The 27,543-nt window shown below is 41.5% G+C and overlaps 1 protein-coding gene and 1 long non-coding RNA gene across 20 annotated transcripts in view; one reads left to right on the top strand and one right to left on the bottom strand.

The window, feature by feature from the left end:
- Nucleotides 1-338: 338 nt before the first annotated feature.
- LOC114590316 (uncharacterized) lies at nucleotides 339-25,667 on the top strand. 6 transcript variants are annotated; one of them, XR_003705025.2, is made up of 4 exons: nucleotides 339-912; nucleotides 16,822-16,992; nucleotides 22,267-22,334; nucleotides 24,188-24,451. It is a non-coding gene; the product is annotated as an uncharacterized LOC114590316 (long non-coding RNA). The 6 variants fall into 6 exon arrangements; XR_013391821.1 differs by lacking the exons at nucleotides 339-912; nucleotides 24,188-24,451 and adding exons at nucleotides 2,009-2,300; nucleotides 25,542-25,667; XR_013391820.1 differs by lacking the exon at nucleotides 339-912 and adding an exon at nucleotides 2,010-2,300.
- Nucleotides 24,793-27,543, bottom strand: part of CACNA1G (calcium voltage-gated channel subunit alpha1 G) — a 323,096-nt gene continuing 320,345 nt past the window's right edge. For all 14 annotated transcript variants that reach the window (XM_028716551.2, XM_028716569.2, XM_028716593.2 and 11 more), the window contains one exon: nucleotides 24,793-25,908. In XM_028716551.2, coding sequence (XP_028572384.2) covers nucleotides 25,045-25,908 — 864 coding nt within the window. In that variant the 3' untranslated portion in view covers nucleotides 24,793-25,044. The remainder of the gene's footprint in view (nucleotides 25,909-27,543) is intronic.

Raw genomic sequence — 27,543 nt, forward strand, 5'->3', positions numbered from 1 at the left:
AGGTCTGTTCTTAACCTGAAACTGTTCTTAACCTGAAGCACCCACTTTAGCTAATGGGGCCTCCAGCTGCCGTCGCTGCACGATTTCTGTTCTCATCCTGAAGCAAAGTTCTTAACCTGAGGTACTATTTCTGGGATAGCGGAGTCTGTAACCTGAAGCGTATGTAACCTGAAGCGTATGTAACCCGAGGTACCACTGTGTGTGTGTGTGTGTGTGTGTGCGTGTATATATATATATAACCAATAACACAGGAAAATCGAGAAAAATTTACAGCCCTTTTTTAAAACATAAAAAGAAGTTAAAATACTAAACCAGATTAAATTTACTTCAGCTTTCTAAACATCTGGGTAGGCTTCTCTAAAGAAGAATGATTTCAGCAGGAGATATTATGGAAAGAATCCGTCTCTTGCTGTTCCTGTCTTCCTCAGAGGATATCTTCTAAACAATATTGATTGAAACTGAGGTGTGTTTGTTTTGTATAAAACCTGTGTGCCCTGAGAGAAGGATAAGGCCTGGGCAGGGAGCACATAACTGCCAGCTTCCGGCAAAACCCTCAATGGCCTGAGAGAACAGTTGGAGCAGACTCAGCCCTGCTTTTATTGGGGCTGATTTAAAAAAACAACAACAGCTGTGTGACCTGAGGGAAAGCAGAAAAAGCAGAAGCCAGGAAGCCCAGGACAAGGAACAACTTAGGCCCAGGGTACCTTTGAACTCATATGGCCCAGTTCAATAACTGGGATAATCTTTCAATAAATGATAACGATAATAATGATACCTTTATTGTCAATGTACAACCTGTGTACAATGAAATTAACCAAGCCTCTGAGGAAAAATCTCTGGTTGTCTCCCTGAAAACTTTTTTTTTATGCTACAAGGAGTATGCAGAAGAGAAATTTCTTCCTGTGATAGATGGTGAGCTATGTTTTCAGTTTTTATGAATGTGTGTGCATGTGTGTTTGTTATATATATATATATATATATATATATATATATATATATGAGCAAGCACATCAGTAAGCCTGAGAGAACACTTCTTTTTCTATATTTTGGACTATTTGTTTGTCGTACTGTTCTAAAATGGTTAGCTGCCTTGTGTGCCTTTGCCGAAAGATAGTATATACGACTGCAACAAACAAACAATCTCCCTCAAATAGAAAGATCATAATAACCCAAATGTGTCAATGGCGGCAAGCAGGAAGGAAAAAGAACAGGACATTTCAGTGTGAACTTGCTTGTTCCCTTCCCCACAGGCAATGGAGTGGGCTGGACTAGCCTGCAATCATTTGTTAATACAGTGGTACCTCGGATTAAGTACTTAATTCGTTCCGGAGGTCTGTTCTTAACCTGAAACTGTTCTTAACCTGAAGCACCACTTTAGCTAATGGGGCCTTCTGCTGCCGCTACGATTTCTGTTCTCATCCTGAAGCAAAGTTCTTAACCCGAGGTACTATTTCTAGGTTAGCGGAGTCTGTAACCTGAAGCGTATGTAACCCGAGGTACCACTGTAATCTTCCAGGGGCCACCTACAAGCGCTGGATGGCAACAGAGACAAAAATGGGTGGAGAATTAGACTGACTCTTACCTTTGTATGTTAGTATGCTTTCTAGGAATAGAAAAGTCAGAGATTTGTACACCCCACATCTCCATCCTTGCAGATAAGAGGGATTATCTGTAGGGCAACCAGCCCCATATAACCAGCATGGTTGTGTCTAATTAGTGCCTAAAGCATGGATAGGCAAACTAAGGCCCGGGGGCCGGATTTGGCCCAATCGCCTTCTAAATCCGGCCCGCAGACCATCCGGGAATCAGTGTGTTTTTACATGAGTAGAATGTGTCCTTTTATTGAAAATGCATCTCTGGGTTATTTGTGGGGCATAGGAATTTGTTAACCCCCCCCAAAATATAGTCCAGCCCCCCACAAGGTCTGAGGGACAGTGGACCAGCCCCCTGCTTAAAAAGTTTGCTGACCCCTGGCCTAAAGGGTTAAAACCATAGAGTCAGCTGTACTGCCAGGCTTCCCCTTTGTCACTTCCCCTCACCTTGGGAGGAAATGGGTAGCCAAGCATTTTGTTTTTCTCACCCTACATGTGGACTTCATTATGTAAGGAGTTCTGAACTAATTATTCTATCCACATGGCTTTAACCAGCCTCTTTTGTTTCTGACCAGAATGGAGTCTGAAATTAGGATTTTTCTCTACCAGTAGTTTATAAATTTTTACCTTTTGTAACTCATCAACTGCCTGTCCATTTTTTCTGACTGCTATATGGAAAAGAACAAGAATCTGGCCTTTGGAGGGTTTGTAAGTAATCCATTTTATAACTGCCCAAATTATGTGGTCTATCTCTGTGCTAGGGAAATGTAAACGTTTGGAAATAACTTTTAAAGGGGACATTTTAAAGGTTTTGCAACCTAAATCTCCATGCTTTTCTTTGTTGCATGTTTTGCAATATTAAATCTCTGCTGGGGTTCTCTCACCAAAGTGAACATGCCCCAAACTTGGGCCTTGGCTTCCAGGGCTAAGGGCAAGGACAAATTACAGACTAGCGAGAGCATTTGAGGAGGGTGCAGTGCAGAACCAGTGAGGGGTGTGGTCCTCTGTCTGTGATTCCCAGTAGTGGGGCCCCACTGGTGGTGTATAAATCACATCAGTTCCAATTCTAAGGCCTTGTACTAATGTCCCCACAACTGCAAATCAGTAGTCTTTTTTTTTTTTTTTTGCTTCACTTGATCACTTACAGCTTCATCTGAATGTTGCAGTAGTTCTCATTTATGACTTTTGCAGAATGTGGCATTTATCAACAGTTCTGCTAATTCCTAATAGTCAATTAGTTGCAGGATATTGGACTTGTTCCCCTCGATGGAATTCAGGCTCTCATAAGATGCATGGTGTTGTCTCACTGTTCCAATTTATATCAAAGCTTAATGCTCATTGTTTTCCTAATTGCGCTCTTTGCACTTGCTTGATGTTATTCCATTTTATCTTCTGTGCTGACGATCATAGCTAGAGGACGAATGAAAACGGTAAGTTGTCATGTCAGGTTTCCACTTAATAGTTTGGCTACAATGGGACCGTAATTAAACCCCCCAACTTCAACTGTTCCAAAATTCCCCAGCTGTCTCATGGTGCAAGACAGGATACAGTTCACATTATTAAACAATGGCCTCAGTAGCTATTTTGACCCACGTCTAGGCTGATAAATTTCATTATGTGATTAATAAACTTTAACCCACTTTAAGTAGCCAGGCATTTTGTTGACTGTTTTGCAGAGTATCTAAATTTTAAAAACCAAGAATGATGCATCTAATGGAGTGGACTGTAGCCCAAGAAATCTTATCCCCGAGCAAGGATTTGAACCCGTATCTCCCAGTTACTAGGCCACCATGCCACACTGGCTCTCCAGAACAACCTGGCTACACCTATATGGTGTCATTTGCCATCTCCTGTGACCTAGCAACCTCACCAGGTCTAATGGGCACCAGCCGCAACTGATTCAAGCCATCTGTGTCTGTATCTAGCAAGAGCCTTAGGATGAAGTTTGTGAGGAAGTAGCAGACATCGAAATGAGGTTGTTTCAGGTGCTTTACAGCTGTCAGGTTGCACCCTGGCCTCCTGGGAAAAGCCACTTAATGACTAATCCCTTCTCTCTGCAAATACAACACCTGACTGTTATTCACTTCTGCCTGGAGGTAAGAGCACATGCAATTCAGCTGCAGTGATGGAGTATGGATAGGGATGAAGATCACAAGCAGGATTCAGTTTGGGGTTCCCAGTAGGTTTATAAAAAAACCCTCACAGATTACCAGTTTTCTCCTGACTACCATGATGAGCCCTTGTCAGTGTTCCAAATTTTCCTTGGTGTTCCTTCACTTGTATATATTTGTTCTTCTGCCTGTCATTTTGAATTATTGTAACTCTGTCTTTGGAGGTTTTGAATATTTCTGAATAATTCATTCTCTCTGCTTTCCCTGGGATGCCGCTCAGACAGCTATTAATCATACTGCATTATTTAGCTGTGAGGAACTTAGGTGCTCTCCCCTCCCCCTCCCCCTCCCCCCAGTTGTGGTTTTTCTCTACTCCACAAAGCAGCAGGACTTCTAAAAAGCTTTGATCATGAAAAAAAGCTTCTTTATTTAGAGCAGAAATCCTATACACACTTTTCTGGGAGTAGGTCCCATTGTGTTCAATGGGACTTATTTCTGCTTAGGATTGCAGTGTTAAGATCTTTGTTTCTTAGTACATTTTGAGAGAATGTGTAAGTCATTGATTGGGATGTGTTTCGATTCCAGGAAGTCATCTGAGGTTAAATCAAATCTGAGAAGTCTAGAATTCTCGGCACATACAGATCTTCCACAGGTGTGTGTGCAGAACTAAAAATGCACACATTCTTCTCAGTGTCCAAATTCTCCAACAATTTGTCTCTCCTTAAATTTATTTCATATATTTGGACTGGAGAAATTAGTGGAGATTCACAGCAGGTCCTGAAAAAGTGGAGGCAGGCGCAGAAAGGATGAAAACACGGGATATATTATGAGGGAGGCAATATTAAAGGGTGCATCGTCACATAGTGGAGAAGAAGTAAGTGAAAAGTGCAAGAGACTTATTTGCTTTTTGCTCTGAGAAAACACCACTCAGAGTTTTGTGTGACCACCTACACTATACCTTCTCCACGGAAAACCATGAGGGCAAGAGATAATACTCTTTTCCTTAATAAAAACAAAGTTATTTGTCTCAAATTGATTGCAGGTGTCCTCTGCATGTGGTTGTGCTTTTAACTTGACACTGCTAATCTACATTCAGGGTACAAAGAGCCTGTTCTGTGTGTAGCGGCACTCCCATTCAACTGACTCCCCACAATTTCAAACTGGCTTCTGGCAGCTACTATGCACCCCGTGGGAACTGAATCAGCCTTAAACCAAGGCTGATTACCCAGGATATAGAGATGGCAGAGAGCTCTGCCCCAGCAGGAATTCATAGTGGAAACCAGAATTCTAGGACAATGAACAGAGTGGACTTAGGGTTTGGGCCTGGACTACTCCAGAAACTACCGTATTTTTCGCTCTATAAGACGCACCTGACCATAAGTCGCACCTAGTTTTTAGAGGAGGAAAACAAGAAAGCGACGCAAAGCCTCTTGAGTGAAGAGGGAGGAGTGTTCCCGCTGCGCTCAAGAGGCTTTGCATGGCTATCCCTGAAGCCAGAAGAGCAAGAGGGATCGCTGCGCACCGATCCCTCTTGCTCTTCTGGCTTCAGCGATAGCTGCGCAGCCTGCATTCGCTCCATAAGATACACACACATTTCCCCATACTTTTTAGGAGGGGAAAAGTGCGTCTTATAGAGTGAAAAATACGGTATTTGATGAAAAGGGGACTTGACTATAATATGTATATCCAGCACCACTGCTACATTCACGGTGCAATCCTATGCAGACTCAGAAAACTCATAGAGTTCAATGGGGCTTGCCATCTTTTGTACAGTGGTACCTTGGGTTACAGACGCTTCAGGTTACAGACTCCACTCCGCTAACCCAGAAATAGTACTTCGGGTTAAGAACTTTGCTTCAGGATGAGAACAGAAATCGTGCAGCGGCGGCAGCAGGAGGCCCCATTACCTAAAGTGGTGCTTCAGTTTAAGAACAGTTTCAGGTTAAGAACGGACCTCCAGAACATATTAAGTTCTTAACCCAAGATACCACTGTCTTTCCATTGCATGAAATGAATGTTCCGTAAACTATCAACCACCACCTAGTGGTGGACTTTCAGCTCTCAAATTTCATTGGCGCCCTGTGCTACACTAAATTTTGGCACGTGCGCCCCTGCGCTTCATTCTATAGTATTGTTGTGATGCCCAGTGTGGCCAAACCAGTTGCACTTCCCTAAAACTGCCTCTGCGCCACCCCCTTTCTGTGGCTTTAGAAGTAGTTGCAAGCAAGGAGAAAGCAGGGGCCTGGCTGAACAAATCTCTGAATACTTGTAAGGTCTCAGTGTCACTTGATGGATTAATTGCTTGCTTGTTGTAACTGTCTTAAGAGGTTAATTAAACTCACAGCAGGTGTTAACATACCTCTGGCCATAGGAGGTCTTGCTTCTGTGAAGGGAGATTAATTGGATGAATGAACAATTGTAAGTCAATGGAGCGTATCCCTTCTGCTGACTTGAGGGGTTTCCTTCATTTCAGCTGTGGAAGTCATCCAAGCTGCCTTTCCTCAGCTCACATAGGCCTAGCAGGATAGGTTTATCACTTTTCTTTCTCCAATGGGACAGCCAATGTTAATTCTTTTCCCCTGCTTAATAGCAAAATGGCAACCTGCAAGAGTATTGCACTGAATGCAGTATCCCTGCAACATAAGGCACAATCACTAAAACATACCCTCCAGCCATTCTCCGATGAAAATAGGAGACCATTCCATAATGACCATTTTACTATTTATACCCCACACATCCTACTGGGTTTCCCCAGCCACTCTGGGCAGCTTGCAGCGTATATAAAAACATAATAAAACATTATTATTATTTTTTAAACTTCCCTATACAGGATTGCCTTCAGATGGCTCAGGGGTTGGATAACTCCACACCCTCCATCATTTCTCCAATGAAAATAGGGACATCCTAAGGAAAAATGGGGCATTCTGGGATCAAATCAGAAGCCAGGATGGCTTCTCTAAATTAGGGATGACCCTGGAAAATAGGGGAACTTGGAGGGTCTGCAAACAGCTGGAGTGAAGGTAGTGGTAGTATTTTAAACAGCTCCCTGGAGGTTCTTCATCAGTAGCATTAACCAAACATTACAAGTTCATACAATGCTAGAACTCGTGGACAACCAATGAAACTGAATGTTGGAAGATTCAGGATAGGTAAAAGAAAGTACTTCTTCACACGGAGCAAATTCCATAGTTTAATTATGCACTTACAGGAGGCAGTGGTGGCAACCAACCTTTAGATGGCTTTAAAAGAGGATTTGGACCAATTCATGGAGGGAGAGGGCTATTGATGGCTACTAGCTGCGATGGCAATGCTCTGCCTACACAGTTGGAGGCAGCAATGGTTCTGAATACCAGTTGCTGGAAGCCACAGAAAGGGAGAGTCGTCATGCTCGAATCCTGCTTGTGGGTTTTTCTCACAGGCATCTGGTTAGTCTTCTGGTCTTAATTTACAGCATAAAATATATATCAGTTAGACAACACTGATACGGGCTTGCCTACCTCCATACGATACAGCTATATTTTTGAAGAATGCATTTATAACACAGCGATACTTAATGAAGGATGCATTTATAAACAAATGTGAGTTAATGCACATTAGTTTATAAATGCACCCTTCGTTAATGTGGTTTAACCTTTATGTTGAAACAAATATTTACTTGGAAATTATTTTTTTACTGGAACATTTGCAGCTATTTCAAAACATGGCAACTTCCCTTTCATAGTTGTAAATTGGAAGAAGAGAAATAGAAGACATTGGAAAATTAACACACTTACTTGAGCACACGAAAACCGCTATGTGCATTCTCTTCCAGTAGACATTCAGCTCACTGTTAACCTTCAGAGGACATAATGGTAGGGCTGTCCCTAAGCACACTGGTAGATGTGTGCCAATGGTAGCCAATGGTAGATACCTTTCTCTTGAAGGCCACGGGTAGTCAAAATTGGTGCTGAGGTTTCCTGCATGGATGTGCAGGCTAATGAGAAAACCACTTAGGAATCCAGCCTTTGGGTGGCCCAGTGGCACACACACAAGAGCTTTAGGTATCTTATATAGTGGGACTCAATTTTAAGTACACATTCATGGGATCATGTCTTCCGAGTCCCACATTTTGCTTAGGGCATCTATTTCTAAATAGGATCATGTGAAATATGAGGTTTAAAGAGTTAGGCCCCCAAGTACGTTATTCTAATCTTCCTCTCATACTCCCTCCAACAATATTCCAGATAACCAATTTATGTGGTGTTAACTCTTTTCATACTTACTTTTTAGAAGAGCTTGAATAATCTTATCTACATTGTGGCAGTACAAAGCAATGAAAACACAATAAGTAATTAAACAGTTTTTTAAAAATAATTTAAAAAACCTCTTTCATTCTCTCTGCTGTAGCTCCAGGGGGACTTATGTTATATTATGCAGTGTACAAAGTTAGTTAGCAAAAGATAATCCATTCAGGCCCTTTGAACGCTTGCCAATTATAGCACACATTGACTTTCAGCAATAATACAATAAAAGAGCAGAGGAGCTGCAGGATTACATATTTAATTTACTTTAAACACATCCAAAAGGAATGAATTTTAAAACATTTTATCCAGTTCTAAAGTAACTTAAATGTCCATGAATCTCAAATGTCAGAGCACTAGAAGGTCAGGGGCTTTAAATAATAGGAGTCAATACAGCAAAGGGAAGCATTATGCCACACTACAAATTCATGCAAATCTAGGAAATAGGAAGTTTGGCATTTTCAAAGAGCCCATCAAAACCACAGCCCAACCCATCCCTTGTTGCTAGTTACAGGCTGAATATTGTTGCCCTCTAGTGACCAGCATGTTCTTCAGCCGATTGCTCCGCTTTGTGTTTGCCTCATCACCTCTATATGCAGTTCGATGCAAGAGGTGCCAATTTTGTCAGTGCAGAAAATAATATATAACTGGAACGTTAGGGTAGAAAAGAGATATACACGGAGACCCTCCCCTAGTGTAGCAGACCAAGGCTACATTCCCAAGGATACTTGCTATCACAGCTGGGAGACCAGAGGCAATTAAGCTTTTCAGAAGTAGGTGGATGGAGGTGAAATAAGGCAGGGATGAACTCCCTTGGTCCCTGGTGTGACTCTGTTGAGCTTCTAGCTGCTTTCTGGCCAACTGCAGCAGTAGGTGGGGTTGCCATATGTCCTGATTTCCCTGGACATATCCGGAATACTGCAGTCGGCAGCAGTGTCTGTGCGGACATTGGGGAAATGTCTGTGAAAATCTGGACATATGGCATCCCATGTCGACAGTGGCATTTTTGCTGTTTTAAAAAATAGCTAAAAACAATATGGTAGGCTAGTACTCTAGTGGAAGCTTTCACATGGGTCAAAGTGTAAGAGAAAGGCTTCCAGATTCTGACTGCCACAGAGACCTGCCTGAGACCTTCCCAGCATATTACAACTTATCAGAAAATAAGTTCCTTTGGGTTCAATAGTGTTCAGTATATACCTTTAGGGTCAGCCTGTTCATAATTTAACTCTGGATGATTTGCATTCCTTTACAATTGGCCTTGGGGTGCCAACTTGAATAAAATATTGTGGGGGGGCTCCTGTGATTGGCATAGTTTATTCCTGTAGCAAATGTTTGGATTTGCTGACTTTGAGATATTTTGATAAGGGCTGAGAAGGTGAAAAGGAAGGAAAGTTTCCTGCTTGGCAGGGGGTTGGACTCGATGGCCCTTGTGGTCTCTTCCAACTCTATGATTCTATGAAACCTAGGAAATATGCTTATTTCCCCATGCAGCTCACTTCATCACTGTCCATTGTCCATGCTGGTTCCTTCATTTCAGTGGGGGGCCAAAGTAGACCCTGGTGATACGGGAATTCCATGTTTTTATTTAGGTAAGAGATTTGGGATTGTTTCCCAAAAGAATGGCTTCAATCATGATGCCCAGAATGGATGCAACGTTTACTAAATTAATGGGCCAGAGCACAGTAACTAATATCCTGTACAACCTTTAACTAGTCATTCACTTTCTTGCTAATGTGGTACAGCAAGCCAATCTCCCTAGCACCTGTAAAAAGAAAAGCCACATTGCATTTTATCCACTAATGTGTAAACACAAGCAGGATATCAAACATTTTGAAGAATTTTTGGAATTTCCCACTATGATTTCAGGTTCCAGGGTGCCAGTTCAGCAGAACCGTAGTTCTCATAAAGGTATATTCTCTGAACCTGCACTTTTCTACCATTGGACTAAAGCAGGGGTCAGCAAAAATTTTCAGCAGGGGGCCAGTCCACTGTCCCTCAAACCTTGTGGGGGGCTGGACTATATTTTGGGTAAAAAATGAACACATTCCTATGCCCCACAAATAACCCAGAGATGCATTTTAAATAAAAGGGTGCATTCTACTCATGTCAAAACATGCTGATTCCCAGACCATCCATGGACCGGATTTAGAAGGCGATTGGGCTGGATCCAGCCCCCGGGCCTTAGGTTGCCTACCCATGGACTAATGGCTATGAAGCCTTAATGTGAACAATTTTAAATAATGCTATTTATTTTCTTTCATTTTTAATTTCACAGTTTTATACATTGCTTAATTGTAATAAAACCTCAAGTGGTTTTTTTAAATAAAAAAAATCCCATTAAAATTCTTAGTAATAAAACAGGTGTGTCAAAACATTCAAAAGATATTGAAGTCAATGGTAAGAGATTAAGACATGTCAGCATTCTGGTTAGGCACTGAAAATATAGGGTTGCCTATAAAAACCAGTACACCCCAAAAGTTGAGCTTTTTTTAGGAAGACCCTAAAATTGTTGAGTCAAAAATGATTTTTCCGTTGACTTAACTAAGAACCAGGACAAAATTCCGCCTTTTGGATATTCCCCCAGACGTTTTTGAAATCACAGTAATGTAAAGGAAAATCTGGGCGAATGGCGGCTCTATGAAAATATTACTGTGGAGATGTCTGGCTGGTGTCAATAGGTGATTATTATGTTGCACCAGTTCTGCAGATTGAAGTGGCGGAGTCGTTTTATAGGGCAATCCCACAAGTAAACTGGTCCAAGCTTTGTACACTAATAGCAACACCTTGAACTTGGTTCAGTAACAAATTGGTAGCATTGCAGGTCTTTGAGGGGAGGTATTGTATGCTGACAGGGTCTCACTCCCATTAGCAACCATGCTGCAGTATTCTACACTAACTGCAGTTTGTGGATTATGTGCAAGGGATCAAATGATGGCCACTCATATTTTCCATAGTTTTTGATTTACTTAATAGCTACCACCGTTTCCTCAATGTGCTTTTCTGACTTGTGGCTAGGCAGGCTACCTACCATTCACTAAAGTCCCTATTCCTTAGCCAGTTGTTCTTTCCTTCCTTCAACCAGTGACCTTTCAAACTTCCAAACCATTAGTACCCCTTCCCCGTGGGTGGGTAGTCTGTGACCCACCAATCTCATTTTATGTAACCCTGTAAAGGTAAAGGGACCCCTGACCGTTAGGTGCAGTCGCGAACGACACTGGGGTTGCGGCGCTCATCTCGCTTTATTGGCCGAGGGAGCCAGCATGACTAAGCCGCTTCTGGTGAAGCAGAGCAGCACACGGAAATGCCGTTTACCTTCCTGCCGGAGCGGTACCTATGTATCTGCTTGCACTTTGATGTGCTTTCGGACTGCTAGGTTGGCAGGAGCTGGGACTGAGCAACGGGAGCTCACCCCATCGTGGGAGCCGGCGTACAGCTTCCGGGTCATGTGGCCAGCATGACTAAGCCACTTCTGGTGAACCAGAGCAGCGCACGGAAATGCCGTTTACCTTCCTGCCGGAGCGGTACCTATGTATCTGCTTGCACTTTGATGTGCTTTCGGATTGCTAGGTTGGCAGGAGCTGGGACTGAGCAACGGGAGCTCACCCCATCGTGGGGATTCGAACCGCCGACCTTCTGATCGGCAAGTCAGTGGTTTAGACCACAGCACCACCCTCATTTTATGTAGCCCCAGATGCCTCCAAAAGCTGCCTGAATATTCACTCCCATCAGATGTTTCCTCTTTATATTTTCTGTGCTTTAAAAATTGCCCCCCCCATTTTGTTTTAGGGCAATGTGAAGGGACTGTTATTTGTTCAATAAAAATAAATTGATTGGTTTAAAACTGTTTTCTGGGTTGTATGGCTTTGGGTAGTCTTTTCATATCTCGATCTAGATCTAGCATGCAGCCCCCAGCAGATTATTGCTAAAAGAAGGGGGCCTTTGGCAGAAGAAAGGTTGGCTACATCTGCTCCCACAACCTCATTCAGGTGGGGAAATTTTCTACTGCTAGATTTTTCTACTGAAAAGTTTCCATTTCTAGAAATATATTTTAATAAAAAATAAAGAATACAAAGCCCACACCCACAGTAACATTAGTTTGCTTGTTTCCTTTCTGTTTTGTTTACAATACCACCTATGTCCAGGGTGCTTTACAAAGAATGGTTGGACAGGTTTCTGCCCCAAGAGGCATACAGTCTAAAAGTTGACACAAGGGAATTGAAGGAAGGGGAAGGAAATGGAAGCAGAGATTAAACAAGGGAAGAATACATGATGATTACAATGGCATGTCTTTAGTTTAGTTACAGTAGAGGGTATTGAATCTGAGAGGTTACTCCAAAGGCTAATTATGGCTACAGTCCAACCAAGACAGGACAATTGGCATGAATACAATACAACTTTGATATTAGATATGACTGGTAATTAATTTTCCCTGCTTACTGTTCCTGTGAAGCACATGTATATAAATAGCTCTTCAGACATGTGCCAAACTTTTCTGGAAAATCTACACCACTGCCTTCTCAGTCCTCATTCAACTGGGCTTTCTGCCCTTCATCCACCATACCTACCTTTTCTTCCCACTCAGTCCTGCCAACAGTACACAGACTCTTCATATCCCCAGCCAAATGGAACTTTCATTGCTGCCATAAAAGATGCAACTTTTCTTACAGTGGATTCTGATGCATCACCTTGAGGCGTTGGAATGTTCAGGAACATCATTTTGACCTCACAAAAAAAGAGAGAAAAGAAAACAAAGACTGACGGAAGCAAGACAAGCACTGCTGGCATAGAATTACTTGATTGTCCTTTTTGCAACCCTTTCCTTCAACTCATATAAACATTCTTAATTTGTTTAAGTACTTTTATTTGATATTTGGTACTTCAAGTTGGCTACCTTGAAGTCTTTTTGAGGAGAGGGGGGAATAAAAATGATAAAAATTATTTTAATTAAATAAAAGATGGGATTTCACAAATGTCTATGCCCTCTCACTTGGAAGCTTTTGAATGCAACAGGAGATTTTGCTCTGAGTAAACATGCAATGGCTGCACAACCAGTAATTCCCCAGCATCTGTTTCTCAAAGATTCCATAATAATATAACATCAGCTCAACTGGTTGGTCCATAGACCTTATTGCTGCAGCTGCCAAAAGGACCTTAGCACACTTTAGATTTTTCTCTATAAAAGCCCTGAATGTGACAAATGCTGTGCCGACTTTTTTCTTTCCTTCTTTTTTAATTTACATCCGTGTGAATAAATATCAGAGAGTGTCTAAGATTAAATGGGCAGTTTACTCCTACACGTCTCCCTCTGCCCCCCTGCTAGAAATCACAGAGTTTTGCATCATCCTACAGCCCCAAACATTTGGGTTATCTGGAAATTAAGAAATATTGTTCAATTATCCATGCAAGAAAAGTATTTGGTTTTTAGGAATTTGGGGAAACAGAAAAGCGACGAGTCATTAACTCAGTGGACAAAACAGCTGCAGATACAAGTGCAGTGAATAGTGAATGCAGGCGCCACAAGACGCACTCAAATACAAGTGCGCACCAATTATGCCAAACGTGTCTTATTACAGTGAAGTGTTTCTGGAGAAAGGAAGGAGGTACGCTCTGAAGGGTTCTGTTCAAATTGCATGCAACGGTTAAGGCTTGTCTCAATCACCGGCAAGGCTGTAATTATCAGAATAACGCAACCAATATTTTTGCACTTGTGGAGCACTTCAGCTTCCCCACAAAGAACTGTAATTAGCCAGCAGATGGCGCCAGAGATGGAGAGCAACCCTCTCTGAAAAGGGCCAGAGAGAGGCAAGATGCAGAGGGTACCTTAGTAATAGCTTGTGCTGGTGACTGAGCTAAAAAGAAAAGGCATTTTAAAAAACAAAACAAACATGCATGACCCCAGGGAGCAGGAACTGTAGGGAAGCAGGGGGACAGAGGTCTATGGGGTCAATCTACTAGGCTGGGGGCAATCTTGAGTGTGAAGTTGTTATGGAGCCATGTTGCCTGAATGTGTTGCACCTGTTGGCTCCACACACACCACTGAACAAATGATAATTTAAATTTGGAGGTGGGGGTGAAAGGTGTAGTGTTTGTCAGAGGTGCTGGATTTATGAGATAAGAACTCTCGTTATTGTGTTTGTGTCCGTTGTTTAATAGACTGATATACTTACCGGTACGTCCTTCCCTCTGAGGCTTAAGCAGCCACTTCCAAAGTCCGTGCCGGATTCTGAATCTGGCCATCTGCTTCCTTGTGGGAAAATGCTGAGGGCTGTACTCAGGGTAGGGGGGCAGGCAGATCACCCTCATAGCTATTACAGTATTTGCATGAGGAGAAAATACCCCACTGGAGAGTCTCACACAATTACTGCTTTACCTGCAGTTACCACTTCTGCTTTACCTTGCTTTGACCACTCTGAAATGTTGTGTAAGTGTATAACAGCAACAGCAGCAGCAACAACAACAACAACAATATTTAGACTGTGCTGGAACCATGCTATCTTTGACTTAGGGGTTGAAGCCATGAAAGCCAGAGTTGGCCTAGACAGGCAGTGCCACCACTGACAGTGACCGTGACACCAGGCAGGTTTATCTATCCTTGCAGAATGGTGCATCTGAGCAGGACTAGCATTTTCCCCCCTAGATGAACTATATCTGCCTCTTGTCAGAACAGATAAAATAAAAGCAAAAAAACTCTCTCTCTCTCTCTCTCTCTCTCTCTCTCTCTCTCTCTCTCTCTCTCTCTGAACAATGCTTCAAAAGGCAATACCACTGTATTGCCTTGTCTTTCTTTATATAATTTAGTAAATTATAATTATTATAACCTCTAGATGGCAGCAATGTAACCTACATTCTTGCTGGGAAAGGAAGATCTGCCCCCCCCCAATACATTTGTGACATTTGGGCCTACTGGCTACTGAAATGGATGGTAGCGTTCAGGTGGGAAGGCCCCATATGGTTCTACTGTTTGTATATTTACCACATTTGTGGGATTGTATTATGGGCCCCTGATACATGGGCTCACATTTATTTGGTTAGTGTGTGAAGAGGTCCTCAAGGCACAACTGAGAGGGAAAAGTCACCAGGAGTGTGTAGCACTGTGTGGCCCTTGAATTACAAGGCAAATCAGGGTGATTGGGGAAAGGTTCTCACGTTTCTGAGTTGGATTGTGCTGTTGACAAGGCATCTTGGGGTAGATCAGGGACTCCCTAAGTTCCTGAGTCACTTCCTCGGCTATCCAAAAAATATGCTCAGACATTTTTTCCTTCTGAGAAATGAAACTAAGCTGATGGGAGAAACTCCCTGAGTTTGAATAGGGAGGGTATAGATAGGTGTGTGTGGGGTGGTGGTGGAATCTTTAATTTTGACAGACAGGTCTAGATTTTAATCACATTTCCCCAGGGTACTCCACTCAGAAGAAGTTGGTGGAGAGGTTAAAAGCTGTTTGTTTTGCACACAAATCTATACTTTCTCCTATGGAAATCAGTGGAGAGGTCTACCTTTTCCAGGGAGAAGAGGCTGTAGCTCTCAAAATCTATGGTGTGGGGAGAAGTCGACCCCCACCAATGACCTCTGAGGCAGAAGCATATTTGCTGGATTTGAGTTCATGCATGTGTGTGTGACATTTTAAAGAGCAGCTTTAAAACAGATCAGGCTGCTTCTCAAAGCTTCTGACATAGATGGAAGTCAAATTGTATGTAACGTTTATCAGTTTCAGTGCAGTACTGCGTGATAATGTGTGCAGGCAGCTTAAAATAATAATTTTATTTGCAAAGGATACGTTTTATTTGTCAAATAATTTTGTAGAGAAATATAAAAGTGTACATGTAGCTTATGAGGCCATTAAAATGTGCTGATGGTTATTTTTCTAAATATGAAGAGCTATACAAGTTTATTTTTTTCTGTTCTGCTGAACAGGGTGCTTTGTTTGTCTAATTCATAGCCTTTTTTTGAATCTGACCCTTCCCAGCACCCTATACTCACTTTCCTGGGAGTAAAATTGTAATCCTAATACTATTTACCTGGAAGTGAACCCTACTGAATTCAATAGGACTTGCTTTTTAGCAGACATGGTTAGGATTGTTCTGTATACCAATGGGACTTATTTTTGAGCATATACAGGATTATCTCTCTCTTCCCATCCAATGCTATTTTAAAAGCAATTAGGCAGTGCTTTCTTGGGTGCCATTGCTGTTGTCTGGCAGATTGTGGGGACGGAGGGGCAATAAGTTCCTTCTCTACAGGGAGGAAGGGGATCTGGCCTGCTCACTCAGCTGCCGTGGAGGCAAGGGGCACAGGTGTTTAGGGGGTTCAGTTGACAGTTACTTCCTGGAAACATGGGGATGCTGCCTGAAGGAGGGTCCTTCACCTGATGACCAGGGAAGATTCTTGCTCTCTAGCTGTACTGTGTCGTTTTTCAACCTGTACGGTACATTGCACTGTCAGAACACCTGACACACAAACAGAGAGCCCTTAATGGTTCATCAGAAACAGACCACATTTATTCAAGTTTTCCTTCTATGTTAACTCGTCTGCAGAGCCCACTAAAACCCCTGCTCCACAGATAAATATGTGGAGAGAGGCTCTGCTGAGAACAAAATTGACTCACCTTTTTCTTCTTCTATGTGATAATTGTATGTGTCATTGCACTCTCAGTTGTCTCCCAGGTTTCCCCTCCCCTCTGTTTTCCCATTTCATGTTATTTTTCTATTTTTATTGTTGATTGTTACATTCGTTATTCATTCTGCATTTTGTATGTGTTTATGCCAATAACAATTCTTTATGAATAATAATAATAATAATAATAATAATAATAATAATAATAATATACTTTTCTTTTTTAAGGCCATAGCATGTTTCATCAGCCAAAGGCGCTAGGCGAGCCTCCCCGGGGAGAGCCTTCCACAAACGGGGAGCCACTGCAGAAAAGGCCCGTTCTCGTGTTGCTGTCCACCAGACAACGTACAGCAATGATTCAGACCTACATTGCAAAAAAATAAACATCCATTCCTGCGGGTAAGTGTTCCTTTAAGTTGGCATGCAGAAAGATAAATTGAAACATAGTGGCACAGGTTTCACCACAGCTCTGTACTCTACGAGCAGCATTCTCGACCAAAATAGTTCTAATTATTATTTGCCACAGTACATTAACAAAACACCAGACAGAGATTCTGTGGGAGTTTCGGTGCATCATAGGAACCCCTTGCTGTTGACAGTAAAGAAATGTTTGGCTCATTGAAGCCGGTTGCCCGTGTTTCTACAAATTGATGTGGATTATTTGTAGACTGACACCGATTATACCTAGTGTTGATAATGGATATGTGCTGTTTGCATACACAGATCAAATAACTAAGAATAAAAGAATCAGGGTTCATGCCTTTTCTTTTCAAAAGCTTTTAATAGTACACATTTGTTTTTGTCATTTGTAAAGATTTACACTCATTAAAAAAAACATTTTAACCCAGTATTCCCCAATAGTACCATCTTTTGTTGCCCTCACCAAACACCCAATTTTAGGTCTCTATACCTGATACAGTTTAACAATATATTATCTATTAAATACAAAGTTCTAAAATAGTTACTAGGTTGTTAATGGACATTGGTACTGCGGCTACTCTAGTAATTTTTGTGAAAGATTCTATGTGGGTTATTATAGTCAGTGAGGCATTGAAGGGGAAACTGAGGCATACTTTACAATTATAAACCCCCTTTTCTGTCCAAAACCAGATTTTCTGTTGAGTGCAATTTACAGAAGCCAAAAACATTGTATCTTCTTCCAAATTATCTACAGTTTAAATAACCTGTAATCTACCTAAAAGTTATAGAAATACCATGTGCAATGTTTGCAAGTATGGAATTTACATTTTTCTTTCTCCTCCCTCAGACATGGTAGCAAGTGTTTACCCTCATAATATACACTGGCAAAAGCAGAATACTCTCTTCCTACCAGTATACAGTAAATCCACAATATTAAAGTGCTGGTGTGCTTTAAAACAAACTGGTTAGCATTTCTCGTTTGGGTTTACTAGGGGCAATATGCTTTAAATTAGTATGCTTTAAAATAACAACAACCTAAGAACTTAGAACTGCAGCATCAAAGAATAGGAAAGATCCCGTTCTAAACACACTCAGATGCACCAGAGTCCCAGTGAAGTCAATAGGAATCACATACATATAAATGGCAAATTCACACAATTGTCCCCACCCTCTAATGATTGCAACTTGCAATCATTTGAAGCACCCATTACTTGTCAGTAAGGCTGTCAATAGACTCAGAATTTTTATCTGATCAATAATGGACTTTAAAACAGATGGCGGATTAAATGTCCATAAATTAGCATGTTACAAAAACCTCATTAGTATAGCATTTTTCTTGCAAATAAAATTAATTTGTGCCATGAAATCTTAGTTAGTTGCTCTCTAAGCTAACCTACTCGTTTTGTTCAAATGGAATTCTGCAACCAAGTTTTTCAAATACACTTGTTTTTTTTAACATCTGCAGAGCCCCAATAAACTTGAGCCACGTTGTGTGGGTCCCAATGTGAGCTTTCATTTGCTGTTTACCTTACTGTTAGAGCGTGTTGTGTGCAAGCACGCACACATATGCTTAAACTTTGACTAAAATTATGCAACATAATCCCAGTGATATATATTCAGAAAGCTCATTGAATTCAGTGGGACTTACTCAGTAGAAAGTGTGCTTTAGATCATTGCCTTACTGTGTAATTCTTTACATGCCTACACTCAGGGTAAGTGTGTAAAGGATTGCAGCCTTGGTTTACTAATCACACTGGAAAAAAATGGTTGAAGTTTTATAACCCTCGTCAGCCATTAACAAATCAGTGGAGAAAAGAGCCATGAATGTAGCTGAATTTATTTTGTGGGTGCATGCAATCCACATCCAAATGAATTCAGCAGGAAAAAACCCCTTAATGCCTGAGGTGCAGTCATTTCAATAATAGCTGCTGAAATGAATGATAGTTGGGCAAGAGTAGGTTGCTTGTGTAGTGCATCTACTATGAAATTGTCAAGCGATTGGCCTCTTTGAAATGTGTTTAGAACTGGGAGCTAAAATTAAGTTCTCAAATCCTTACCCTTGATATTGGAAAAACAGGTAAAAACAATGTATCTCAAAACGTATCAGCTCTGGTCTCAAAAACCTCAGACTAAAATGCCAGAACTTAGGCCTCTTCTATTTCCAAGATGCTTGGCAGGCTTGACATTTGCTCTAGAGATTTCTACAAAAATATATATTAAAAAATCAGCATAACCATTCTACAGAATTTGTGTATTTCTCTTTAGAACCTTTTTGTTTTCTTAAAAAAAGTCAAATTATATATATATTTCAAAAAAGCCCATCCCAAAGGTATTTAAAATTCTTCGAAGATTATTGCACATGCTTTAGTACTGTAATTGGATTTTCAAAAGGGCAACTAGAAAATATTTGTATCACAAAGTAGTTTACATGCATTGTTTTCCTGAATGCATTAGGTTACAGTAAGTTTTGTATTGATCTTTTTATTGAATATGATTTTATGAAGCAAATCTTTGCTTTATTGATATGCACATGGAGTTTCTGAGTGGGAAAATCCCCAAGCGCTGAAAACAGAACATCTTTAAACATTTTTTTTTTTTAGGATATTGTTACAGTTCTTGAGATTTCAGTGTACATTACATTTTGCACCACATTCCCCTCTGAAATATTGCACATTATGCGCTTTGTGTGTAGTCTTTGTAGATTTGATTGCAGCCAGATCAATACTGTACATTTTAACAATTGCTGAAATTGAATACCATCATTTTATTGACACCTCGCTATTCTATTATCAGAATCCCTTTGCCAGGGGTGGGGAACCTGCAGCCCTTTGCGTTGTTGCACTCCAACTCCCATATTTTCTGACTAATGACATGCTGAATGGGGCTGATGGGAAATATGGTTGAACAGCATCTGGAGAGCCATAGGTCCCTCACCTCTGCTGTATGCAGATGTTTGAAGCTAAGCATAGTGAGAAGATCAAGACCATGTTCCTTTGCACGACTCACTTCTAATGTCTGTGTATTACTTTGCCATATTTACACTGTAGCCTATGCATGCAGAGGCCAATGAAAGTCACCCCTGCCTGCCATTTGTATATTCTAATATTGGGTACATAGATTGTGAGGTTGGGAACGACATGTGTTGGGCTCTATGTGTCTAGCCCCCTATGCACACAGGTTAGATAGATGAATATGCAAATGGCAGGGTTGCCTGTGTGTGGGAGTGGGAACAGAAAAAAGGACCATGGTCCCTGATACATTGTCCTTGCATAGCTTTGAATATCTTCATAGGGCTTTGGTGAATGAGAAAAAACCTCAGAACCAAAGCAAAGAATTAAACATATTTCCATCTTACTGTGCTGTCTTTTTATCCTGCCCTCCCCCCGTTAACCAGAGAAAATTACAATGATAGACTGGTTTCTAAGAATTGCACTAATTGTGGTAATATGGTCAGTAGGTCCAAAAATCATAACTTTTAGTTGATGAATTTGTTGAATTCAAAATTTCACATTCTATTTCAAAATCAATGGCTTGGAGAAACAAAAGCATTGGGGTGTTCAGGATATTGCACAAGCAGGGATGATACTGAACCAAGATTCTATTGGCACAGAGAGCTACGTAGGATACCTGGGTGTTAATTCAGATATGTTGCAAAATTATACAACCTTACATTGATTTATACCATCACTTGGTGACAAGGTCCACATGAAATGTGCTTTTAGGTAAGGGTCCAGTATGAGCTTGTCTAATCTAGTACTCATGCTAGTTCCAGTTTTATTCTATTTTATTTTCAATATTATTTTGGAATTTCAAGTATTCAAAATCTGAGTTTCAAAATATTGTTTGTCTTTCCCTTTAATCAATCTTTACATACAGTTCCAGGTTTAGACTGAATGTTTGATCAAATGAGGACCATAGGAATGCATGGCCTAGAATGTTTTTTAGCCTTAATTGGATTAACAACATATACCAACACTGCAGTCCTAAATATGTTTACATTTACACAGAGGCAGGTTAAACTGAAATCAATGGATCTCTTCCAGCAAAAACAGGAGCATGTTGTTAAAAGCAAAGCCATCTCACAACGAAGGAGAGGCTTTCTAAAGGTGGGAAGCCTGGCCTGTAGAAAAAAAAGGCAGTTACCAGTGCAACAGTGTGTACGTGTGTGTGAGAGTGCATGCTTGCACGCTGCAGAAGCACCACTAATTGTGCCAGTGCAACCCTTGGGATCCTTGGAAATGATACATTTACATTGGTACCTCTGGTTACAAACTTAATTCATTCCGGAGGTCTATTCCTAACCGTAAACTGTTCTTAACCTGAGGTACCACTTTAGCTAATGGGGCCTCCTGCTGCCGCTGTGCCGCTGGCACGCAATTTCTGTTCTTATCCTGGGGCAAAGTTCTTAACTGTTATGTACTGAAGGTCTCACCCTGGGCCAGCAGGGGGATACTGTAGATAGTTCAGGTCCACATATGCAAATAAGGGATGAAAAGGGACGTTCAGTGATTGGATAGTTACAGAAAATGGTTACTGTTGCATTCTAGTGGAGCTCTATATAAGCAGGCTGGCTGAACCCTTCAGTTCAGTTCTGTTCTGGCCTGTGAATAAACAAGAGCTGTTTGAAGAATCGCTGTGTCGTCTGATATGTTCACCCACAACTTAACATTACCCGAGGTACTACTTCCGGGTTAGTGGAGTCTGTAACTTGAGGTGTTTGTAACCCGAGGTACCACTGTATTAACTCATTCTTTGTCTAGAGGGTGATGCCCTCTTCATTAATATATGTAACTGAATTGCGTGCCAAAGGCATAGGGAAGAACCAGCCCTCCCTACTCTTGTGATCATTTTGTCTAGTTAGACCAGTGCAAAGAACTGCTTTTAGTGGTAATTCCCCCCCCCAGAATTGTGAGCTGCAGTAAAACATTTTTTAAAAAAATCCACCCCTTTCTTCAACCCTTTTGCACTGTTTTAACTAGCCAAAGCTGTTTGGAGGATGAGCCAGTGTGTGTGGCGGCTTCAGGATTAAGCAGTTTGGTACCATCTAGGTTCCCTTCCCGCCCAGTAGTGAAACTCACAGGTAGCCTTGGACAAATCACTCTCTTTCAGCCTAACCTACTTAAGGGAGTTGTTGCAAGCACAGAATGCACAGAAGCAGCAGTGGTTAAAAACAGGTTAACAAGAGACAACATGACAGCAGAATCCATCTCTGTGTATATAAATCCTACAGAGAATGTATTATGCTTTTTACAGACCCCATGACCGCCACCTGCTAACATATTGACTGATGAACAGGGAACAGGTGCACAGGCAACAGAAAGGTAGGAGAGACATTTTTATATATGTAAAATAACTGTACACGTTAATTTCTGGAGTTCTTGGTTATAAGGGCAGTTTTTCTGGTTTATTTTTGGAATCATTATCAATTTCACTACCACTATAAAGAGAGCCCCCCCCCTTTCTTAAGGAAGAGGAGCATGGCAGCAATGCTGCAGAACCTAGAATTGCAAAGCAAAACATGTCCTCAATGTAGCCAATTCCAGTCTTGGTTTGGGCTCATATTAAGCCCACCATGTGAATGGAAAACTGTTTGGCTTTAGCATTCAGCATGTGGATGAAGACTGGGTTCTGCTAGACCAGTTTGGGTGATTTTATTTATCAAAATCAGTATGCTACTGAACTGTAAATAAAACCCCTAAGCAGCTGACAATGAACAGAAAAGATCCATTAAAATCTGATGATTCCAGGTTTACATAGAGCAGATGCCTGATCATTATGCTGAGAAAATTAGTCTGGGGTTGATCCCGTTAAGACTGATGAGAGGCTAATACAATTTAAAAGCACTCCTAAGATGATCTTCCTGTTACTGCAAGAATTATTTGCATTCTTTGAATATACAGCCGTACCTTGGAAGTTGAACAGAATCCGTTCCGGAAGTCTGTTCGACTTTCAAAACGTTTGAAAACCAAATTGCAGCTTCTGATTAGTTGCAGGAAGTTCCTGCAGCCAATCAGAACCTGTGGAAGCCCCGTCGGACGTTCGGCTTCCAAAAGAACGTTCGCAAACTGGAACACTCACTTCCAGGTTTGCGCCATTCGGGAGGCAAAACGTCTGAGTTCCAGGGCTTTCGGGATCCAAGGTACGACTGTACTTTATGGGATACACCTGCAAACCTCAAATAGATTCTTTTATATAGAAATGGTTCTCTCAGCCACTGAAAGAAATTGACATATTTAGGTTTATTTGTAGCACTGGAACCTTTTTACTTGCTCCTATCCTTGTGCCTTTAAAAGCAACCTGACACATAGATTGTTAGCAGCTTGCTAGCGTGGAGCTGTATGGCAAGAAAAGCTTTACCTGCTCAGTTTAGGTCAACCTTAATTTTCAACCAGGCAAATCACTGTCAGTTGCTAGCTTAAGCCCTTTCTTGGAAGCACGTTCCACTGAAACAAAGGGAACTTACTTCTGAGTAAATGTGTTTAGGATTGCAGTATAAAAATGAAAGAATTTAATTGTCCATTTAGCCACTGTATGGCTACCACTAGAGAAAGAGGGATTCTCAGGCAAGTTGTTTGTTCAAATTATGTTCCATTGCACCACAGATGTACAGTATTGAACAAGGACAAATGCAAATGATTTTCCAGACCCTTAATTTGCTGTTTATGGCAGTCAGGGGTGAAATCCAGTTGCAGTCATTATGTGAAATGTCTGATCCCACAGAAAATAAAAAGAAACACTGCCATTTGGCAGTGGGTAGCTGATGGCACTTTAAGGCAGGTGAAATGGATGGACTGTACAAGGTTGGATTGCTTTTGTAAGCAGTTGCTGCCACTGCTGGGTTTTGTTGTCCCACCAGAAGAAGGGGAGAATGATGAGACTTAGTAAAGCACCAGGGCCAGCCCAATACATTTTGGCACCTGAGGCGAACCACAAAGTGGTCTTCCCACCTCCTTACTAGGGAAGGCAGCGTGGGGAGTGAAGATTGACATCAGGAACAAAGGGCTGAAATAAAGATCTACATCAGGATCTGCTGCCCCTGTTGATCCTGCCGCCCAAGGTGGTTGCCTCACCTTGCCTCATAGGTGGGCCGGCCCTGTAAAGCGCACATGATTGTCCTCTATGAGTACCAGATCATGACAACCCTGCAGCATCACAACCTTTTCTCTGCCTTTAGGTCATACTCTGCATATTTAGGAAGGGCAATGGAAGAGGACAGAGGGCCTCACCTTAGGTGTTCACGCTCAGTATGATTTTAGGGATCACTGAAGTAAGCAACAGCAAATATCTGGCACATTAAACAGTCTTGTGTATTGCTAAGAGACTGCTGAATTCTCTCTATAAGAAACCTTCTTTCAAGTCTATCTGCTTATCCCATATGCTCTTCAGCTTGTGCACTTGCTTTTCCTCTACAGTGTAATAAAAATCATTTTGGATATTATTTTATTCTTTTTTTTAATGCCAATACAGTTGTAAAAAAAATATCCAAATGGCTATTTTCTACAGAAAATAGTTGAGGGGTCAGTGAGTGAAGTACATTATAATTGCAAATATTCTCATTTCTAGTTGACCATGGGACACATTTTCTCAGTAATGCACTAATGGCTACATCTTGTGCTTTGCAAAATGAAAAGAAAATAGGGGAGGATTAAATATGTATTTTTAAAGGTTAAAATATTCATTAAAAAAAACCAACGCAATCTCAGGAATATTCTGAGATACATAAAAAAGAAGAAAATAAACAATGTCTTTAAGCCACAAAATGTACTACATCCTGCAATACTAGGTTCAATTAATTTAATAAAATAGAATATACATATAGACTCTGAACAATGTATTGCTTTTACCCAAGCAGAACTTATGCTTAAGTAAGCGTGATATAGCTTAACCACTCTTAAAACCAGCTAGCTCTTTAAACTTTCTTTGGATTTTTTTTTTTTTAAGAAATCAGTGCCATTTTAGAATGGAAAGGTTTAATTTATTACATGAGGGAGAAAAGAAACATTTGGCACCAACAACGGAAAACAAACTAACTCAAGGGTCCGCATCTGTTTGATCAAAGGAAAAGCTAGGAAGAGTCAACAAGTCTTTCTTTGGGGTTGGAGTTAGTGACATACTGTCTGGAAGGGCCGAGTCCCCTGCGTCCACCGAATCCTTGGAATCCCAGGACGGGGCGCGTCTTCGCAAGCAAACGTCTGCACTGGCAGGCAGTGTGGCGCTGCGTGGCCCCCTCAGTAACAAACTCTGTTCATCAGGTGGGTCTATTGATATACACGGGGGACTCAGTTTTTTCTTCTGCCGCGTCCCTTGCAAGCCTTCCATTTCACTTAAGACCTGACTTATGAAGCCAGAAGAACTAGATGTGGAATGATGCTGAGGGCTGTTTTCCATGGAGCAAATCTCTATGGAATGTCTCCTTTGATCATCTAACCAGGATGATGGTTTTTTAAGAAGACCCTGTGTATCTACACTGTAGCACTTCTTCAGGTCCTTCAAAGTGACATTGCCACTGTTGCCTGCGTTTCTCTTAGGGGTCTCGGGCTGAACCACTGAAGAGGCACTCATGGCTGAACAAGTTCCTGAAGTAAAAGAGCTATTTATTTCTGATACTTCTTGGTCCATCGGGTCTCCAGGCAGTTCTTGAAGGGAGTCTGTACAGGCACACAAATCCGGCACATGCATGGAAATGTTATACTGATTGCGGGAATGTTGCTGAGTATGGACGCTCGATCGCCCCCAGCCGGCTGAGTCTCTTGCTTCGGAGGGCGTCAGAGTGACAGACAGATCCTCAGTGGATGGAGCTGACAAATTTGAATCACAGAGCTCACTCACCTCGGCATGGATGTTCTCTCGGCTTTCTGAGCTATGGGTATCTGAGGAATCATTCCTTATTGCCATCTGTATGGAAGTGCCAAGGAATTGGAGGGGAAGAAACATAGAGGGAACAGGTCAGTATAGGCAATGCATAAGCAGTAAGAGATCCTCCAAAGGTGACAATGGAAAACTCCAGTTTTGAATGCAGTAGAACCTCTAGCACCTAAATAAATTGCAGCCACCTGGTTAAATGTACTTTGGCAGCATCAGTGCTTATTTCCCAATTTCTCTCACAACACCACCACTGGTCACATTATCATCTAGGCACATGAAGTCCGGATTATACAGCTACCTCTCCAACTTATGATGTTATGCACTATTACATCCTTATTACCTACAGGTGCAAATTGTGCCGTTGTGAAACTGTCAGTCTGGGAAGGATAGCAGTGCAACATGCTGGGATCAAATATAGCTGTCTATAATTGAGCAGTAACCAAATATGACCCATCATTACAAATTAAAGGCAATGGATGATTTCAGTGTTTCTTTCCTAACTCAGATGGTGTAATGAGCAGGTATGAAAAACCACTTTTTTTCAATAGCACTTTGGGAGTCATTGATTTTATGAGCTTGTTCCTGGGTTGAAATTATACTCATTCACTCCCCTCTTTTCTTGCATCCTTTACAACTGTGAAAGAACTGGCTTTAGATCAGCCTCCATGGGCCCTTTGGATCAGAGCCAATTTGTTCTGGAGAAACACTGGGAAAACTAAATAGATCCTGAGATTTTATCCTTGAGAGTGCTGTTAGGCACCTAGGAACTTATGCATCATTGACTTCCAATAAGATATACAGTCCAGTACTCAATATACGCTGCCATACTAAGGCTCTCTACTACACCAGTTCCTGCTCTGTACTTACTGTTTTTTCAAGCAACGTAACCAGACCCAGGAAAGGCCTTCTATGGCAAACTGTTCTACAGGCTCATATTGTGACACCTGAGACCAGGAGGGGACTTTACAAAAGCTACATTTAAAAACAAACAAACTGGTGTGTGTGTTGTTTTTTTAACCACACTTACAATAAGATAAAGGTCAGTGTTTGGCTCAGACAAAGCAGTGTCACTTTTTTATTTCAACTGGGTTTGCTGTGTGTGCGTATGTGTTAATGCTTAAATTATCAATACATCTCCAGTAGAGAATGGGAAATGGAGATGTGCCTTTTAGGACTGCAGGAAGCTTGCAGGGTGGGCAAAGATGTTTGGAGCTAAGTAGGAGGTAGGTCTGGGTGATACCTGGTTTTCAACATCATGATATATCACACGCTAACCATTGTGATATACTGGTATATCATGATGTCAAGGTCCTGGGCTGTGGAGGGAGGGAGTGGGCAGGAGGAGCAATCTCTCAGCTGGGCTGCCTGCCCTTGCGCACCCAGCGATCACTCTGGCATGTCCTTTCCAGTGAGGGACGGAGTGGGCAGGTGTAGTGACACCCCCTTCCTGGTGACCGCCCCTCACAGTGGCTGGGCAGGAATGCTCTGTTTTAAAGCTCCCTCTGGCAATATATTGCCATCCTGAAACTCTTATCTCAATCTGAACTTCAAATCGGTTTCAGACAATTTATTTATATACTGCCCACCCCTAGTAGGAGGAGCTTGTTTGTGCTCCTGGTGGTGAATTTTCAGTGTTACGAGTGGTGGACTTTACTGTGAAATTTG

The sequence above is a fragment of the Podarcis muralis genome, chromosome 2 (assembly GCF_964188315.1).
Source record: "Podarcis muralis chromosome 2, rPodMur119.hap1.1, whole genome shotgun sequence".
NCBI lineage: Eukaryota > Metazoa > Chordata > Lepidosauria > Squamata > Lacertidae > Podarcis > Podarcis muralis.